Genomic DNA, 20616 nt, shown 5'->3' with positions numbered 1-20616 from the left:
CTTATTTTAATGCTAAGTAACTCAGCTGCTGTTTTTAATTGTTGTGTTAATTGATTAGCACTGGGATAAAAAAAACTTTCAAATTCAGTTGGAGCGGATCTCTGCTGACAATCTGTCTTAATTTTTAGATGCTAGACTGGATATGCGATGCAGATATCTGTAATTCAATTCGGAATTAGAATTACAAACTAGACAATTCCCACTGAAATTGTGAGAGGGGCTCGGAGGGCTTTTTGCATTTATGAAATAGTTCAGAAACACAGGAGGGATGTGACCATACCTCATTCACGTGTTTGAGACTGACTTTACCAAACACTTTCACACATTTCTGGTTTCTGGTCTGCAAGTGAAAGTATGCTGAAGTTTTAGCATCTCAAATTTAGCAGAAATTTTGGAGGGAGAGTCCTAGATTCCCATTCATTCCTTAGGAGACAATTATCGTTGTTTTTTGCGAATATCTCAGCCAAAATTTCGCGAATTAATGAAAAAAGTCATAGCACACTATTTCCGATCGAGCTGAAAGTTTTGATGTATAATTTGTGGTGTTTTTCTCAAAATCCTAGGACGAGTAAAATTTTGTCCAGAAGATGAAGAAGTTGGAAAAAAAAAGACGCAAATGGAAGAGCAATAGCATTCGAAGCCCGAGCCCCTAATAACCTTAATTAAAAAAATAATAATTCTAATTCTGTCAAGCCAAAATGTTTTTAGAAATATTTTTAATTGGAATAACAGATATCTACAACGTATTTGCAGATATCCGTAATTTACATTTTGGATAGCCGAAATGACATAGCATATATCTCGATTGAGAAACACCATACACATGAATGGTGAAAAGTGACATATTTCGCCGGGTCAAAATGACATTGTTGATACCTGAAATGACAATTGTGGAAAGGCAGAATAGGCTCCCTGTATTTTCGGATATCTGAAATGTTGTTTTTGTCTAGATGAAATTGAATTATAGATATCTGCATCGCGTATCCAGTCTACCATTTAAATGTTAGAACAGCTTGCCATAGTGAAACCACCCTTGTTTTAAAAAATCTTCTTACACTGAATCATTTACCTCTCACATGAATTAAATCCTCAGCACTAACATGCTAGCAAAAGCTTTGTTGTGGTTGTGACAGACAAGGTGCATTTCATGCTCAAAATGACTTAACTGCGCGTTAAGAGTGTCACTTCTGTACAACAAATTGGTTGAGATGAAAACTTAAAAAGGTGCTTTATAGAAGTATTGAGGGTGGTTCCAGGCTGTCAGTCAAATGTCAGATAATGGGTGGTAACCTCTCTTTCATCTGAGCTCAGCTGTCTTTCACAAAACATGAAAGAACTCCCTCAAGGGATGAACGCTTTAAGCTTCCCAGTGGACTGAAACATACTCACACATTACCTCACACATGTGCTTCAAATCTGCTTCTATATGTCTCAGGATCTGTTGTCAAAGTTAGCTTAGCTTAAAGTGAGGCTGACTTCAGAGGGTAAGACAAAGACAAACATGAATTTAATAAATAAAGAAATGAGGTTATGCAGTGTTGCATGTTGGTTTGTGTCGGATGTTGTGCTTTGATCTGTCTTCTCTGTGTTACAGTTAAGAGCGAATTGCTGAGGTTGATGTTCTGATACACTCGTTCAAGTTGGTAGGAGGAAACAAAGACGAAGCCGTGTTGTGGGAGTTCAACCTTTAGTTGTCTGAACTTCTTTTACTTTGCTTTATAAGTCCACAGCTACAGCATTAAAATATCAAGTTTATGTCAAATAAAACAGTTATTTTCAGTCATAGCGGGGAAATATCTCTCCAGTTCATTGTAAGATTTTAAAAGTAAGCTCATCATTGATGAAATAACTTTGATAAATTCTTTCAAACAAGTATCGTCATTTATTATCAAGCACTTCCCTTCCTAAATGTCGCTCTTGTACACACTGATAATGTGTTGACAATGCTGCGAGAGAGGGGCGGTGGGGTTTAAAGGGGTCACATTAACAATTGACCGATTTGAGAGAAAGGGAGCGAGGAAAAGGAGAAGGGGGAGAAGAAAGGGGGATTAACAAACGAGAAGTGACAGAGCTGCAGGGAACTGGTGGGCAGTTTAGCAGCACACAGAGGGGACAGAGCAGAGGCCACTGGCCTTTTCCACCCTTTCTCTCACTCTGTCTCCCCCTCACTCCATCACCTCCTCCATCCTGCTCCCTAATGCTCACTCACTTTGTGTCACATTCTCTGCCAAACCCCTCTCTTCCTCTCTTCTTTGTCCTACATCCTTTTTTTTCAGCAGCTCTTTTTCTATCTCTTTTCTTCATCTTCCACCGTTTAAACTTACTCCTGCCTTTCTTCTTTTCCTACTCCAATGTTTTCTCCAAACTCCTCCTCCTCCTTCTCATCTTCCACTTTCTTTGCCCTGTCCTCCCTGCATGAGTCCGCTGGATGGTCATGTGAGGTGCTGCTGTGCTGTTGACAAAACACAAAGCCTTTCACATCCATCCTGCACCTGGGATCTCTGGCTACTGCTCCGCGTGCGTCAGTGTGTATGTGTGTGTGTGTATGTGTGTGCGTGCACATGAGAGAAAGACAGTGGGAGAGAGATAATAAGGAGGGAGGGAAAAAAGAAAAGCCTCAACTGTGAGTCATGAACGTTCCTTGTACAAAGTAAAGATTTCTTATTTAAACTACAGGGGACCAGATTGTGCTGGCAGTGAAACTAGAGCTGCTTAAAAGCCTGTCACCATCTTATAAGTAGGGATGGGTACCGAATTAGGTACTTTTACAGGTACCGTCCGAATTCTGTCAAAAGTATCAGGTACCGATTCACGGAAAATCAAAAGGCACCATGTTTAGGTACCTAATGCATCCTTGTGACTGTGAGGGAGTGGAAGAGTAGGCGATTTTCCTAGCTGGACGTGAACATCACATAATAAGGTTATATACTAAAGAATAAATATGTTAAATTGAAAAGAACTGATATTTTATTATCAAACAAATTGTTATTTTTAACCACATAAACACAAAAAAGTACCGAAAATTAGTACCGGTACTGATTGCCAGGTACCGGGAATCGGTACCGTATCATTTCAAATGTGAAAGTCACCCATCCCTACTTATAAAGGTATACAGTTGGTGAAATAGTCCATTTAATAGTCAGACTATATTGCTTTGAGACTTCGAGACATTGTTCAGTGGATTTACGTCATCCTGAAACTGGCCCCGTTGACACGACAATGTTTCATCTGAAAACGCTAAAAAGCAGTGAAAAGAATCTCCGTTTACATGGAAACGCCGAGGGACTGAAAACGCTGTAGTAAGCATGCCAGGCCTGCAGTCAGCACTATACCTATCTTGTCCAGAATCCGCTTTTGGGAGATCTCCACTGAAGAAGAGTTTAGCCAATCATCTGGTGTATTGGGGAATACTAAGTGCAAAAGTGGAGCAACAGATGCACATTTTCATACAGACAGTCAGCAGATACAGCAGATTGAGCAGCACAAGCACAACAGGGTAGTTTTCAATGATTGAAACAACCGTAACTGTTGTACTGTTGTATGCACTCGTGAGGAGCAGAAAGTGACGTCAGCGTTTCCACTGAAAACGCTGCTGACACCGTTTACACGGCAATGGTGTCAGCAGCGTTTCAGAAAAATCCCACTCTGGAGGCCGTTTTCAAAAGTGTGCATTTTATGTCGGCTGAAACGCAACAAAATTTTTGCGTTTCACCCTAAAACCATTGTTGTGTAAACGGCCTCTAAAACATTTGCTGCATCAGGGCTCAGTGCTACTTTCTGGCTGTTTGAAAATGTGTGCAAACCACAGTCCAGCACCTACTCTCTAACAAATTTCTTTTAGATTTTTTCTCATTTTTGTGCCTCAGGTTGACCTCTGACTACCGAAGCCTTTGGACGCTGCCTCTGCTGAATGTTTCCTTCATCCTGAGGTTATGTTCATGTTTTTTTCTAAACCTGTCCCATCTGTCTGGGGGAGGGAGCCTGACCAAGGTTAAACATTTTGCTATTGTAGAAAGCAAGAAGGCCCTGACCCTGAATGTTCCTCATCTCGGATCTTCAAGTAAAAATACTGCTGCTGGGAGGATTGAAAAATAAGCTGTCTTTCTTAGCTGTGGAGTAAAACACAAAGAGGCTTAGTGGAAACACTGTCTTTAAAAGAGCCATTAAGAGATTTGCATGCCATTATGTATTTATTGATTGGAGGGTCCTGGCTGGAAGGTGCAAACCCCACAAAGTCATGCTGAGTACCACTCATGTCAAAACATGCTTAAAGTCACCCCTTTGTGCTTTGAAACTGCCTGAATTTCCAGCCACTTTTCTGACACTATAATTGTTTCAAGCTTTTTCCCTGAAACAGCCTTTCAGATACCACTATGAGCTCTCAGGTCTCCCCTATAGGCTGTTTTGGGGCTCAATGGCAGGATATAGGGGCCACTGTAAACACACAATTAACAACCGTGGCCCCACAAACCCCCAAAAGCTAAAAGACTTCTTTTGACTGGACGCCGCTTTGTGGAAACTGACGCACAAACAGTCAGAAGAAGAGATATTGAGAGAGACGGGGGATCGGTGTGAGGTAAAGGGATATTGTGGGTGAAATACAAGGGTGAAGATTTGGAGGGAGAGAGACAACAAAGACAGACAAGAGGGGAAAGAGAAAGACAGAACACATTCATTCGTTATCCCCGTCGTGTCAAACAAGGCCTTCCAGAAAATCTCTTTCAGCGAGCCCATGTAAACACTCCCCACCTCCCCCTTCCACTTAAGACACACTCATTTAACAACTCAGCTCCCTTCCTGCCCCCTTCCTCCCTCTGGTAGCAGTTCATCTTCGGCTGTTTGACAGTGCCGTCGGTGCACTGAAGACTCATGGAAGGTGAGAGGGTTTTTTTTCTTCCTGCTCCCCAGTTTTTGCCTCCGTCTTAGCCTCCACAGGCTTTCAGTGCGCTTGCTCTTATCTCTATGTTCTTCTTCCTGTCAATGTCAAGCTGAGCCAAGCCATCCCACATGTGCAGGAATGTGTTAATGAACGCTGCTTTGGGATGTGGATGCTGGAGAGCTGACGTTGTCTCTCGTGGTGTTTTGGCTAAAAAACACCTTGAAACTCCAAATATGTTTGGCTCTAAAGTTCAGTGACAAAGCTCTTCCTCTCTGAGAGTTTTTCTTGCCTGTATTGCTTAGTTTACCGTTTTAAACTTGCTTTATTTAAAGGTTCAGAGCATGTAGCCATTTATATTTTTCTAACCACCTATCAAAGCCAAAAAAAATCTTTGTTTAGCGCACAGCTTTGAGACTTCTGTGATGTATACTGGTTTATCTAGGGCAGGAAAAAGTTATGCATCATTACTTCTCCACACCCTTTACCTTGAAAAACACTCAAAAGAAGTCTGTTCTGCTGTTTCCCTGACAGAAGAGCAGGTTTCATCCTCCTCCTTCATCCTTTTCTGTTGACCCTCATTTTCTTCCTTCTTAACACCTCTTGGCTTTAAACCTTTCAAATGAATATTATATAAAGATGCTGCTTTGAGGGTAGGTTCACATTTATGGAATGAATTTCCTATCTTAAATCAAGAGCATTTTTAATTGATTTGAGAGCAGTACTTTATTGATTTTATGCTCAGATTTTGTGATATTGTCTCTCAAAGCTCTGCTCTTGCGCTCAAATTTGCTCTGCGCGTGCTCAAACTGTATCGTCACGCTCGGATATAATGCTGCTCACACAGATTTCCTGCGCTCACACTCGGGTTCTTCTTCTTGCGCTGAGGGAATTTCTGCTCACAAATCTTTGTCTGCTCTCGAATTTTTTGTGGATCAATGACCAATCAGATTATCCCTGTTTGTTTACGTGTGTTTGCTGTTGTTCACGGAGCGTCACACACGGGCGGGCCCTCTTTCAACCTGGTTTATCACCCTCTGACCTCTGGGGCTGTAATAAATGTGATTTCTTTATTTTTTTTGTTCACTGTTGGAATCAAATATCATTCAATAAATGCACGATCTCCGTGTGTTTTACTGAAATAGCTATGTTGTATAATCATAGATGCATGACACAGTGCTCTTTGCGGTGTGCTGTTGGAGAAATCAGTGTCACCATCATGAAGCTAGCGAGACAACAGCTCTCATAAAAAATGGACCAACAGAGTCAAGGAAATCAGGCTTGTGTTTTAAATTCATTTTAATGAAAACTATATTGGGCTGTGTACTGAATATTGGAAATCTGCGCGAGCAGCATTATAACCGAGGGTGAGGACAAGTTTGAGCACGCGCAGAGCAAATTTAAGTGCAAGAGCAGAGTTTTGAGAGACAATATCACAAAATCTGAGCATGAAATCAATAAAATACTGCTCTCAAATCAATTAAAAATGCTCTTGATTTAAGATAGGAAATTCATTCTATAAACGTTACACTAAAACAAGCATTTAAGAGTAATAAAGCAACAGCTGTTTAAATGTAACTAAATGATTTTAACATATAAATGAATCAGGCAGTCTGCTGACGTCATAAAGGACTGTTGACAGTCTGAAAATATAAGTGTAGACTTAAATCTGAAGACAAACTATTATGAAGCACAAAACCAGCAAATTTCTTTAAAAAGAGGCAAGAAATGTGACATTGTCCAGAAACAAAACGAAACGTTTCCTTGAACACAAATAGCGCGATTAAGCGGTTCGAGCAGCCTTTGGCGTTTCTATTCTGAAAACACAACAACATCGTCAAGAGCTCTTCAAACATTCCTTCATTATGTCACTCTGATGAATGATGCAGTAATGAGCCTCTGCCAGTCTCTGGGTTTACAGCTGTCATCTGCCAGCTTTATGCTGTGACCAGCGGGGTGTGTGTGTGTGTGTGTGTGTGTGTGTGTGTGTGTGTGTGTGTGTGTGTGTGTGTGTGTGCCCCTTTCACGGGGATGAGTGACAGGTACACAAGGATTCCGGAACTGAGTCCATTCCAGAGGGCCCTCTTCATCATCACCACCACCCCCTCCACCCTCCCAATACAAGGAAATGATGAAACGGTCCTTGAAGGAGGTGTGAGAGAGCAGAGCAAAGAAAAGGGAGAAAGGATACCAGCTGGCCTCTTCATCAAAAGCTCCTTTGCTCCTTCTCAGGGCCATCTGTGAGCTCCTACTCGCAACAAAACAGCTCACATCATTCACAGGCAGCAGGCATCCGGCTTACAGTGGGCTGGAAGTATGATGACACTGGAGACAATCTGGTTCAAGAAGTTTCTCCTGATAAAACTACAAAAAAATATATATAAATGGACCTACTGTATGTTTCCTTCACTTTGGCCAACCTGAACTAGTCGTTTGTTTAACTTTTAAACTTTTAAAGTTTTTCTGTGTGACTGTGACCAGAGGATATAAAAATCTGTGTCTATATGTACAGTTAACGTTTACTAAACACAGCATGTTCAGATTCAGGCTGACCATTGCTGCTGCTTTTGACCATGACTCTATCCATGTATTTACTTCAGGGATCAAATGTCAAAACTAAACAGAGCTGGTGAAGGAAAATGAAAAATGTCTTCCTCGTCTCGTCTCCTCCAATAATTCTTGCTGAAGACATGCTGTGCTAAAAGAAGCATCAGTGATCTCTTACAGATCCCTCAAAGCTGCTGTGTTTTCTACCATGAGACAGATGTGTGTGTCACAAAGGAATGCTTCACCATACGCAGCAGTGTACTGTGTACTGTATACAGAGCCTGACACCTGTGACAAAGGTGAAATATAATCTAAAATAAACATTTATAGACGTATAAACAGTTTGCAGAGACAGAGAAAAAGTTAGTCCCTCTGGGAAACATTGAAGCTTTTTTGTTTACTCTGTAAAGAAAGACGCTTAGAGCAGGTATAAATGAGAAATGTGTAATTTCTTTTATCTCACCCTTCTGGGTTAATTATATTTGCTCTAAGGTGGCAGAAAAATAATCACAACTATTATTACAGTCTAATTTCCACACCTCAAAACATTCATTATCTGCTTTAAATTGCAGGAGAGTGCTAACAACTGATATCAAATGAACTGCTGATGAACTTCTACCAGTTAACTCTAATTGCTGTTTATTTGTAGAATTCTTCAACCACTTTCTAAGAACCTGGAAAGCTATTTCCAAAAGTTACACATGAACCACAGACAAATCAACACCCCTCAAAATGTTGTTTCCAATAAAGACTCATGTTTTCCAAAGTTGCACTGATCTGAAAACAAAACTGGGGTGTGTGCTGCTGATGAAGATGAAGTAGTTCCCTTTGCATGTGTCACATCTTGGAAGAGATTTAGCAAAAACTTCTAAATTTGATTTCTAGTCCAAACTAGCATAAAAAAAAGTGACTATAAATCAACGAAACATCCCATAGTGACCATTTCATACAGCTAGAGTTAAACTAAATGGCTCTATACCGTAAACTTAAAATCTGGTTTTTAGCCTGAACTCAGCATACTCAGACTATGATGCACTCCCATCACAGAGTGTAAGTGGCATTAGGTTACAATACACACACCCTCAATGTTAATTCAAACTTGGCAGCTATTTATACCATACTGGATCTGCTATTCCTGTGATATCATCATGTGACTCATTGTTCCATCACGGAGGTATGCAAAAATCATGCCTATAAACTGATAAACAACAGCATCACACGTGCCAAGGCAATGGTTGGCCACGGCAAGGGTAACAAGTTTAGAAATCCACGCAGACACCCACAGAGTGCATTTAACAGAGCAATTAAAATTACACAGACACTCTTACATGCTGTTGATTCTGGAAAACAAAGAAGAGTAGTAGAGATATGTAATATTTGCCAGGAGGGAAACCTAGAAGTTTCGTCAAATGAAGTCAACTTTAGTGCGTGCTTGTGTAGATGCTGTAAGGACAACAGATTAACCGTTGGAAACAGTTTTGAGATTTACTGTTTTTTTTTAGATGTGCGATAATTCTTTGACAAGTTGTCAGGAGCACAGAGGCACTGAAGTGAGCTTCTGAAAGCAAGAAAGATGGAGAAAACTTTAAAAGGTGACTTGACCTGAGACATACCCTTCTTTTCACTATTCTATGCCACACATGAACAAAATAAGACTATCTAAAAATGTGTAATTCATATTTTACAACCAAGCAGACACTCATGTTAACATTATGAAATGAAATAAAACAAACAGATAACACTGGTTTCACAGGCTGGGATATCAAATATTACACAAACTTTAAATATAGAGCGTGTGCAGAAGAGCTGCTATAAGAAAACTGATATATATATTATAATTGTCCTAACATGAAGCTACAAATCAAAGTGTAGAATATTTTACGCATAGGTAAAGAAAAAAAGCTCAATAAACAAAAAAATCTCCAAAACACTTTTCACAAATTTAACCATGTTCACAAATACCTTCTTCACGGTGTCTTCTCGGACTGAGATAATACTTTGATTAAGTTTTGGTTCACAGTAACCTGAGATACATCGTAACCCAGGTCAGGCTGTTTTGGTACTGAAGGTACTCTCTGTAGTGTGTGGCAGCTGAAATGCTGATAAGAAACCACAGAGACGTAATAAAAATATGCAAGCTCATTCTCTTTATCATTTAGTTATTTCTTATATAGTCTTGTTTCAGACATTCATTTTTATAGAAATGTCATCTAACATAAATCTTTTCACAATGTGGAAGACATCAATTCTCTGATGGTAGATTAAAATTTGTTTGACACATTTTATGAGAACAAGGGTTCTGTTCTTCAGGACTGCTGTGTCCAAAAGGCAGAAAAGGATGAAATACACAAGGTTTTTTACAAACATATTTGAAACCATTGGAGGATTTAATTTTGGGAGTTTACTTGCCTTAAAATATAAAATTCTTAAACTATTTTTTTAACATAGCAATCAAGTTATACCAAAAGTACCAAATCTCTCAATCATCATACTTACATAACCTGGTATTCAGAGTTCTTAGATGTAGGAATTATTATCATTATAATAATAATAATAATAATAATAATAATAATAATAATAATAATAATAATAATAATAATAATAATAATAATAATAATGATGATGATGATAATAATAATAATAATTATTATTATTATTATTATTATTATTATCATTTTATCAATTAATTTTATTATCTATTTATTTAATTAGGACAGTGCACATAAATCAACAATTTCGTTATACACGTCATTGTAAATATGCTGGAATTGGCACATTAGCTAAACTTCATCCATTGTCCAAAGGCAGGTGATCAAACAGAAAAAAAAAAGTTACAATAAAAACCCAATTGATTATAATCTGGTGGTTAAAGTCAGTCCTACACAGTATAGATGTGTCCTTTCAGTAGACTCTGGCTTTCAAACACAGATTTTATAAATGTAACCTGTTCAAGCCTTAATGACATCAATGTGACAGGGACATTTTATGCAAATGAAGTGTCGCAGTGCACTTCTAACGCACATCACTCAAAAGTTGAGGAAGGAAAACAACACTAATTACACTTAGTCACACGCATCCAAAGTGTGAGTAATTTCATACCAGAAATTCTCCACGATCCCCTTCACGACACATCTACCTGTGGTTTGAGGCCATCACGGCTCTCAGTCAGTGAGCAAAACCACTCTCTCGCATACACACACACACAGACTCAAATTCATTTATAGCTTGACAAATCCCTGACACTGACTCTTGATGTATAATAATCAATAAACCATTTTGAGACTCTGTAAAAACCAACGCAGGGAGTAGATGCATGACTTGCTGTCTGCATGTGTGAGTTCAGGGAATGTTTGAGGTCTTTGTGTGTATGTGTGTCTGTATGTGTGTAGAGGGAAAGCTGATGGTGTTAACATTACAGCTGCCATGTGTTTATTTCCCAGAGTTCTGGTCTGTGGCGTCTCCATCATCTCCACAGGCTTAAAAAGTCACTTTCCATCCATTTACAGACTGAATGTTCATGTGAAAAAGGCGTGTGTGTGTGTGTGTGTGTGTGTGTGTGTGTGTGTGTGTGTGTGTGTGTGTGTGTCTGTGTGCCTGTGTCTGTGTATACCATGGTCATATATTAATGTATTATCCTGTTAACGCATGAATAATGTTGGAATGCGAACAGAAATGTGTATTTGTGTAGCATGTGTATTGGGGATACATCAGTAGAAGTATGAGTGTCCCTGCTCTATGTTTGAATTTGTGCGCACATATCTGTGTGAGTGTATATGTGTTTACAGATGTTTGCGTCCTACTGTCTCCTCCGTGTGATTAGATTTCCATTAACTAAGTCGCATATCACCCATCAGTGGCTCCAGGCCTCCTCTGTATTATCTCACTGGACAAACATTCTGTCAGCAAGGCTGTTCCACACACACACACACACACACACACACACACACACACACACGCACACACACACACACACACACACACACACACACACACACACACACACACACACACAACACAAACACACGTGCACACAGCATCCACAGATTTAGCATCCACAGACTGGATAGCCATTCAGCAATTATCTTGGTGGAACAACCTGGAATTCTCTGAGAACATTTTACAGCCTTTGAGGAAAAAGAAAAATATTCTAGAGGTCAAGTTCTTCATCTTATCTTGATACTGAATCATGTTAATGATAAAAACAAAAAAGAATGAACAGGCTTTTCCTAAAGTACACTTGATTGATTGAATCACTGCTTGTGAGTAAGGAAACCTCAACTTCAAGCTAAAACAACAAATTACACATTAACTAGTAGGAGGGACTTCCATAAGCAATGTTTGTTGAACTCACAGCGCAGCATTAAACCAATGTCAATGGCATTTTCAGGACCCAATGCCCCACCAGCAAAAACTGTCCTCTACATCAGCTGTTTTCTGCACTCAGAAAATCTAAAATACATCAGACTTGTGGTACTCCAAAGCACCAAAAACTCAAAGTTCTAACTCACTGAAACATAAAATTATATAGCATAAGAGCAAGTCTATTAATATCCTGGTTAACAACATTTTAAGGGTGCTTTGCCATGACTGATTTGTGTCTATATTTTTTTCTTATTGGGTTTATGTGATGCTCTTACTGAACTCAGCAACTGAACACATTTTTTTAAATCTGGATTTATAGACTGCTATTTCCACATTGTGAGCTGCTGTTTGTGCTTAGACATGATTACCATCAAATGTTACATTTATTAATATTCCATTGATTAAGAGCAAACATGAAGCACTCAAAAAAAAAGTTCTCAGTGAAGCAGAGGGCACTTTCATAACCTGCTGCCACCAAGCATTGTGATAAGCAGTCGAGGATGCTGCCAACTGAAAAAAAGGAAAGGCTGTGAGGGGACACTAGTCCAGTCTGTTTAACATTTGCTGATGATAAAACAAATCTGAAAGGTACAGTATTACATTGGGATTGGCACTTCCCATAATGAGTCGAGGGGCGTTTACACGACAAACTGGCCTCATACTTGGAAACAGCGTTTTAGCTGACCCAAAATGCAAACTTTTGGAAACCGCCTCAGGAGTGGAATTTTTACCAAACGCTGCTACCACAGTTGCCGTGTAAACAGTAAGCCAGCGTTTTCAGGGGAAACGCTGGCATCATGCTACACTTCACGCATGTGCATACAACAGTACAAGAGTACCGTTGTTAAGATCGTTGCGGACTAACATGTTGTGCTTGGTTTGCTGAATCTGCTGACTTTCTTACAACACAATGTGCACCTGTTGTGCCCATAGACTATAAAAAAAAATGGACGTCTGCTTGCTCAGCTCGAAGTGAGGTCTCCACAAAAACTGCTCCCTCTGGTGGCTGGCTGCAGTATAGATTAGAAAATTCGTCTTTCCAGCCATTCCAGATGGGCTGTGGTCAAACTTCCAAAAATTAGTACACCTCGTAGAAATGTTTCTCAAGTCCGATTGTTGTGGTGATTTGAAGATATCATTTGGCTATTTGTATCCAAGTCCTCTTTTTTCCGGAAAGTTTCATTTTCATTGATTATACGAGGTCAAAAACTAGGCTTTACGTAAGGTTTTACGATGATTGACAGCTGCAGTTCTCATGTATTTTTTCCAGGGATTGTAAAATACATCAGGAGGTAGAGTCAAGAAGTGATTAGACTCTCAAAAGAAAAAAAGTAATTATTATTTTTGTCACCCAGCTCCCTCACAGTCTCTACTGCGCAGACTCTGGCTGTAATTGCTGCCAATGGCTGCGCCTGAGATGGAGGAATTTTGGCTTCAAAACCATACAATAATAAACGGCAGAGCGACGCTGTCCACTCTATATACAGTCTATGGTTGCGCCACTTCTGCACTTGTCATTCCCCAATACACCAGATGATCAGCTCAACTCTACTGCAGTGGAGCTCTATCCAAAGCCCTCTCTAGACAACTTAGTGATAGCGCAGACTACAGGCCTAGCATGCTTACTACAGCGTTTTTAGTCCCTCAGCTTTTCTGTGTAAACACAAATTATTTTCACTGGGTTTTCACTGCATTTTAAGCCGTCATGTAAACGGGGCCTTAGATGACAGGAATATGAAAGCCATGCGAGTGTGTAAATCCTTATCTCTTGTCACAATATATATCTCACCTGCCCTTCTTCTACCCCCAAAGATTTCACCTCCTTCTGATAAAGAAACATGGATCTGTCTTTACTATGAACACAAAGTCACACGACAAAAACAATAAATATTTCCCCTCCCTGCCCCTATCACCAACCCCTCTAAAAATTGTGTCAGGGGCTGAGAGTGAAGGGATTGCAGTTTGTGTGTGTGTGTGTGTGTGGAGAGGGGGGATTCGAGTGCATGGAAAACTGTAAGCCTTCAAAGTCCCAGAGCACTGTGGCTGTGTGACAGCTAGCTTTGCTCTGCTTCACCTGTTATCCGTCCATCACTCTATTGTGTTGTACTGTTCTGTGCTGAGAGTGTAAAGAGAAAGGATACACTTCACAGCCATAACCACCATGAAGGGAACACAATCGAGAAACAACTCTACTGCTAGGCACTTTATTAACTATGACAAGAGGTTTGCTTTGTTGTTTGGAATTTACTTTCCATAGAGAGGATAGTAATTGAGCAGATCCTGAGTGTCTGACTGTCTTTTTAGTCATTGTTCCGAACACACACACACACACACACACACACACACACACACACACACACACACACACACACACACACACGCACGCACACACACACACACACACACACACACACACACACACACACACACACACACACACACACACACACGCTACCACATCATTTCCTCTGCTCCAGCTGTGTCTTAAGAAGTCACGGCCTGCCTGATAATCTGATTGGGACTGAAGTTACTGGATCTGTATCCATGACAGGATGTAACACCCTTCAGTCCCAAATTCTCCTCTCTGCCCTCCACCTTCTACCTTCCCAAGGTCCTTTCAAGATCACGTCTTTTCATTCTGTTGATCAAACAGCATTAGACCTGTGTCAAGCACATTGAAAGGACTCATTTGACTCAGACTTTTAACATTGAGCTTTAAAGTCCACAAGCAGAAATAAAAAAGGCGTCATCTAAAAGTGTGAGTTTACTTCAGTACACCAACAATTTGTACTCAACAAGCAGCGGCAACACCTTACCTCTGTGTTTCAGTTTAACAGCCAGCGGATCAGTGGCTCTAACGAGGTATCAGTTTGCAGTGAGGGAATTCAACACATCCTGTCAGGAGGCTTTAAGGAGCAGAAAGCGCTAGAAGCAGCTTGGTACAGCGAGTCAGTGTTCACGCCTTCTGCTCCTCTTTTTCACCTAACTGCCTTTTCAGAAACAGTCAGCTTTTCATGAAGAGAAGAGTTTCATCAATGACTTCCTGAGAGTGGGATGCATGTGTGAATCTCTATGAGTCTCTGAATGGACTCGGCTGAATGATTTTGGGTTGACGTGGCACATCCATCTCAGAGTATGATCAGTGCAAATTAACTTAGTGCATCCTGCCTTTTTAAACCCTCGCAGCTTATTGCTTTTCTTTCATTCTGAATATGGAGTCTAAGTTACACCAGCCAGACACATCTGAGGTAAATCTGTCCTTGTGTGAAATCAAAATCTCTCACTGAAACCGAAAGCATTGAGCAGGTGCAAAGTGACTCACACAGGAAAAGATAAAGCACCAGATTTTGGCAATGACTTCATGAAACTTAAAAAAGATAACTGTGAATAGCAAGTTGAGAAGTGGAAAGCACTTTCTCAGCACTTGGAGAACACAGTGTCAGAAAACAACATGTGCGAAGCCATTATTTTGGCTTGTAATCGACAAGTTGCTTTAGTTCTGTTAAAACAAAAGAGAAAATTCTGCACGGAGCGTCAGAGTCTCATTAGTGGGCAATGACAAAAGCAAAGCAACTGGCAGAGCTTTGACTGTGAAAACTGATACAGCGGTGCTTATTTCCACCAAGGACAATGAAATGTAAGCTATCACGCTCACTCCTCACTTCCCAGAACTCTCAGTGAAGGCTGCAGCCTGGCGTAGGTGGAAGGTCACAGAAGATCTGTGTGTGTGAGCGTGTGTGTGTGTGTGTAATTCAAAAAGTTTGCATAAGTGAGTGCACTTCCCTGTGTTCTTGTTCTCCTTGAAGAATAATGAACAGACTGTCGCTGTAAAGGTCTGTAGTGGACAATAGCCTTGACACGCTGCGGGGCAAACATATGCCGACACATCACTGTGGACATCTAAAACCTGAAATCATTCACTCACCTGTGGCTATAGGACACAGAAACACTCACTGGACCTCAGGTGTAGACTTATAAATGCGCTGGTTAACAGAAGGAAGATATTGAGAGACAAGTGGACAGAGAGATGTAAATATAACCTCTTTCTCTCTCTGCTTGCTCCATCTTGTGTTTTCACTTTTCAAAAAACAAATATTTGCATGTTGAGTCACATCTGAAGCTATAGCCAGGACAATCAATCATCTGTGTGCCAACCAATGAATGAGGCTGTAACTGGTCCAATCAATCACCTGCATGTCAACAAATGAATGAGGTGATTGCCTGCTGGCTTCAGGCAAAGTGTTATTAAAATACAGTTTAAACTACTTGGAACTGTTGGGACACACCTCGACAAAACGTATAACGACCAGAAGCACGTTTAGGTTGAGGAATAAAAAGGGAAATGCTTCGAAATTCCCAATCTGGGTTATATTCTAACACTGAGCTTAAATTTAAGGAATGTATTGTACTTATTTATAACCTCAGACTGAGATAGCTGTTATATATATTCTATCATTTTTGTCAATTATCTTGAAAAGGCTGAGTAGAAAGGTCTGTTAGAAGATCTGATCTCATCCTAAATGGCAGCACTAGCTGCAATGCGTCAGGTGCTTCATGTTAAACTAAAGACAACGTGTGAATAACTCTCTGAGGCGGAACACAAACAAGAAAAAAAAACTTGGTAAGGATCCAACTTTATGTCAGATTTCACATACGTCTTCTTCTCTAGCAGCTGTTCTGTAGCTTCCCTGACAGGCCAGTCAGTGTTATTGCCTCTCTACAACACCCAGGAATTTTCTCTAACATTTGGGTCTGTGTTTACTCATATGTGAAATAAAAACGCTTCGATGTTCAAGGATTTGAAAAAAGAGGAAGTTTGCCAACCCCTCCAAAGTGTCCCATGATGATTAACAGCTTCTGGGAGCAAACAGAGTAAATCTAAAGAAGCGTGTTAAGCCCAGCATGGGCTCCAGAGGAAAGCCGACTCAGTCTGTGACAATGACAGGAAAGATGGACGAGAAAGAGGGGATGACATGCAGCCAGAGGTCACAGCACGACCTCAGCACATAGCACTCTGAGAATGAGGCATGAGCCTCTGCCGGCTTAATGTCAGGGCTCCCAGCTGAAACAATCTTCAATGACTTTAAATAGACCGACAATACAGAGAGTGGAGGGAAAAAAGCCCCCATGAGAAACCCAGTCGAAGGGTTTACACACCTTAAAATCACGCATACACTTTCACTTCAAAACTTAAAAAAAATGACTTTTTGGAGCGATAACTTCTGAAAATAACCCACAGTTCACTGCTGAGCGATGACTCAGCTTACAAGCAGGAGAAACAACAGAAGAAGAGTGTCAAACCACAATGACACACATCACACCACTAAACATAACAGACTATTAAATCTGACACGTTCGCTTTGCCACACCTCACCAATCACACTTCAGATACCAAACATGGTCACAGTCAAAGTGGCCGACGCAGCCAACAGTAACAATGTGGAGCCACAACAACAAATATCTCAGAAAATACATTGACACTGAGCAAACAGATGCTACTAAACTTCAATATGAGTAATCAACAAAGTGACTGGACTTGCCTCATTTTGTATAAACTCATGTTGTTCAAAAAGTCTTGTTGTGATCTGTGGTATGAACAAAGTTTTTTAAAGAAGATTTTTAAACCATCTCATGTGAGACTGCATTTAGCTGCTGTCCTTGATACAATCCTACACATACTGCAGTAATTATCATTAATCAAGACATGTTGCATCAAAAACAAGATGCTCCTTTGATGTGCAACAAGCACATGCACATCATATGTTCTGAGGATGATGTCGACATCAGTCCGCGTTTTGGAGCTGATTTCTAGACTGTCATCTCAAGTTGCTCACATCAGTGTAGATGCAAAACAGAGCACAGATTTCAGCTGCAACTTTTCAAAGTTACACAGATGTAACAACATAAGGTAAAGTCAGAGAGACAAGAGAACGGAAAATGTTTAACAATAATCTTCAAACTACAAGGGAGACTTTAGGGGAGTAAGAGGAAATGAGGAGTAACTTGATTGCAAAGCGTAAAAACAGCAACACAAGAACAGAAAGTTAGCAGTCACTCACCGTGTGCTTGTGTGTGAAGAGAGAACAGTCCGAGCAGCAGCAGAGGACTCCGGCTCCAGAGACAGAGAGACACACAGCGCTGCAGCCTTCCTCCCTGCACGGGCATGGTAGAGTCTGCCGCTCAACTCCTCTCTACTCCTCTCTTCAGTACGCTCCACACGACAGGATCCGCCACTCACACACACTGCCTCTCCCTCCGAGTGTGTGTATGTGTGTGAGAGAGGTGGAGGAGTAAGGGGGGGAGAGTCGAGGGCATGCAAGCTCCAGTATGTGTGTCCGTGTCTATGCCGCAACGTGAGAAAGTCCACACAACGCGAAACACACCGGCAGCAGCGACAGCAGTTGCAGTTGATTGTCCTCCAACCTACGTCTGACAGTAGCTGCCCAGCTGAGAGAGAGAACAGGAGACGGAGAGGGAGAAGGAGAGAAGGGGGAGTTTACTTCACTCGCCTGGTAGGGGGGTGACCTGCACGCACACACACACATTTAGGGAGGGAGGACATGGCTGGAAGAAAACGGGGGCAGGGAGCAGACAGGAGCAAGATGGGGTTTAGGAGGAGCGGAGGAGGAGGGCGAGGAGGATATTGAAAACAAGCAGCAGGATCTGTGGGATTTATAGCCTTAAACAGCTTACAGATAACTGGTTCCACTTTTTCATTTTCTGCTACAACTTTGTTAAACAGTGAAAGGGAAATGAAGAGTTGATCAAAGCAATAGACAGACTATGGGGTGGAGTTTTTTACACTATGGTACAATTGAAAACTACTGTGTTGAAAATAATCAGGTAAAACTCAGGAAAAAAAAATTAAAAAGTTAACAAAAAGTAAAATTTAGTTAAACACTGCCAGACATCCATGAGCAATATATGTGCCATAAATTTACCAGAAGCTCTATTCCAGCATAATGTTGTTCTCACAAAACAAAACACATAAAAAACAGTGATGACAGGTTTTCTCAACAGGGTTTCCCCCAAATCTTTTAAAATTCTCCACCCAAGGACTGCATGTGTGAACACAGACTTTCGTTTCACTTTGACTTTAACCACAAACGGAAGCCGAACTTTAAGAAGAAACACCAAACAGGATGAATAAAAAAAATTTTGAAGATGGGGATAATTTCAACACAGGGTGGGCAAAGATGTCTACAGATCTTTCCATTTACATGTAACATTGATATAAATTCAAATGCAAAAAAAAAAAAGCTTGGACATCCTTTGGTAACTCTGCTGCTGCTTCAGAAGAAAGCAACAACATCATTATTTTTTTCCCGTCTCCTGTTAAGACAGGACACAGGGAGAAAACTTCACACTGTGAGAAACATGTGAGAATATGCAACTTTAGAAAAATTTTCGCAGAGTTTCTGAAAAAAAATTCAAAAAAGGCTGGTAGTGCATGTGTGAATGCAGCTGTTATTTTACCAAAGTTTGCATCTCCAGTGTACATTCAGGTGACCCGTCAAAGATATCGTTCCCACTCCATTCACAACAACCAAAATTATTTTTGAGACAGTTTTCAGAACATGGAGTTTGCAAAAGATGTGTCAGTGCTGACAAACTTCCCAAAAAAAACACCTTTTCACACAATAGTGTGCTGCTAACCATTCAGGTAAGCTTGCTGAGACACTTAAAGGAGCTGTTAGAGATGACATCACCCTGGCCTGGAGCTTTTATACTAATAAATAAATGGGTTGAGACACTCTAATAGACCATTTCCTTTTCAGAGCTATCCCGTTGCCTGTAAGGCATTTACTGTAGACAAACTGCTCTGTGCACGTGTATGTGCATGTGCATGTGCACGTGAGTGCGTGTGTGTTTTCCAACACTTTGCTTTAAGCAAAAAGCCTTACAAACCTGAAACAGCACCAAATGAGCAGCTATTTTGTCCCCCAAAACAAAACGCTGATTTCTCAGTTTGGGGGTTAAATAGACGGGGCAAACACTTTTTGTTTTCATGTTAATCTGTGTCGTTTGTTGCTGCCGCTGTTCTTCTCACTTCTTTTCTTTCTCACACTCGTTCATGTTGTTCATTAGCGACAAACAATAGGCGGCCTGGCTCCCTCGCTCCTCGATGAGAGGAAAAATCACTTCATAAATAAACAGTCCTGCCCTATTCTTCTTGTGTCTCCCCACATGCCCTCCTCTCTGAAGCCCCATTCCCACACCAACCTCAGCACAGTGTATCTGACAGTCCGCTCATTGTGGTGTCCTGTTGAAAGAACAACCATTGTAAGGTTTCAATGAATTTCAAATACACTTTGGGTTTCTTAGCTACAAACTGTTTGTTTAGGCCTTTAAGTTTTATTTTAAAACAGGGTTTACATTTTAACTTGGCCACAGAGGAAACAGTATACTATGAGCCACACTGACAGTAAAACACATCATTATCCTGCTCTTTATCTTTGTTTCTTGGTTAATAAAAAACATATATAGAATAGACACTAGCACTATATTTGACATAGGTACATGCTCATAAACTTCAAAGGGTCTTCATTGTGTGATGCCATTTTTCCTGTTTTTGAAAAATCCCTGTATTTGTCTTGTTTATTGGCACCAGTGATAGGAGAAGAATCGAAGAAAAAAAACAATTATCATTTACTTAAGATCTAAAATTTGTATTTGTAGTATTTTCAAAAAATATTTTTGTAAGCCTTTCTGCTGACGCTCTCTGGGTTTCACATTGACACAGCTTTCTCCTTATAAATTTGTGTATCTGTTTAAGTGTTTTTGAAACTCACAGATTCTGCAGCCCTCCCCCCTCCTCTCCTACCTCCCTC

General features: G+C 40.5%; 1 protein-coding gene across 2 annotated transcripts in view; it reads right to left on the bottom strand.

The window, feature by feature from the left end:
• Positions 1 to 20616, bottom strand: part of bmpr1ba (bone morphogenetic protein receptor, type IBa) — an 85931-nt gene that overhangs the window by 9330 nt on the left and 55985 nt on the right. For both annotated transcript variants that reach the window (XM_074671130.1, XM_074671131.1), the window contains one exon: positions 17845 to 18232. In XM_074671130.1, coding sequence (XP_074527231.1) covers positions 17845 to 17950 — 106 coding nt within the window. In that variant the 5' untranslated portion in view covers positions 17951 to 18232. The remainder of the gene's footprint in view (positions 1 to 17844; positions 18233 to 20616) is intronic.

Source organism: Halichoeres trimaculatus, unplaced genomic scaffold (genome assembly GCF_033239565.1).
Source record: "Halichoeres trimaculatus isolate MK-OKI-2021-1 unplaced genomic scaffold, fHalTri1.1 fHalTri1_scaffold_5, whole genome shotgun sequence".
In the NCBI taxonomy this organism is placed as follows: Eukaryota; Metazoa; Chordata; class Actinopteri; order Labriformes; family Labridae; genus Halichoeres; species Halichoeres trimaculatus.
Note: the sequence above shows the minus strand (reverse complement) of the source record. Positions and strands in the feature narration are given on the sequence as shown.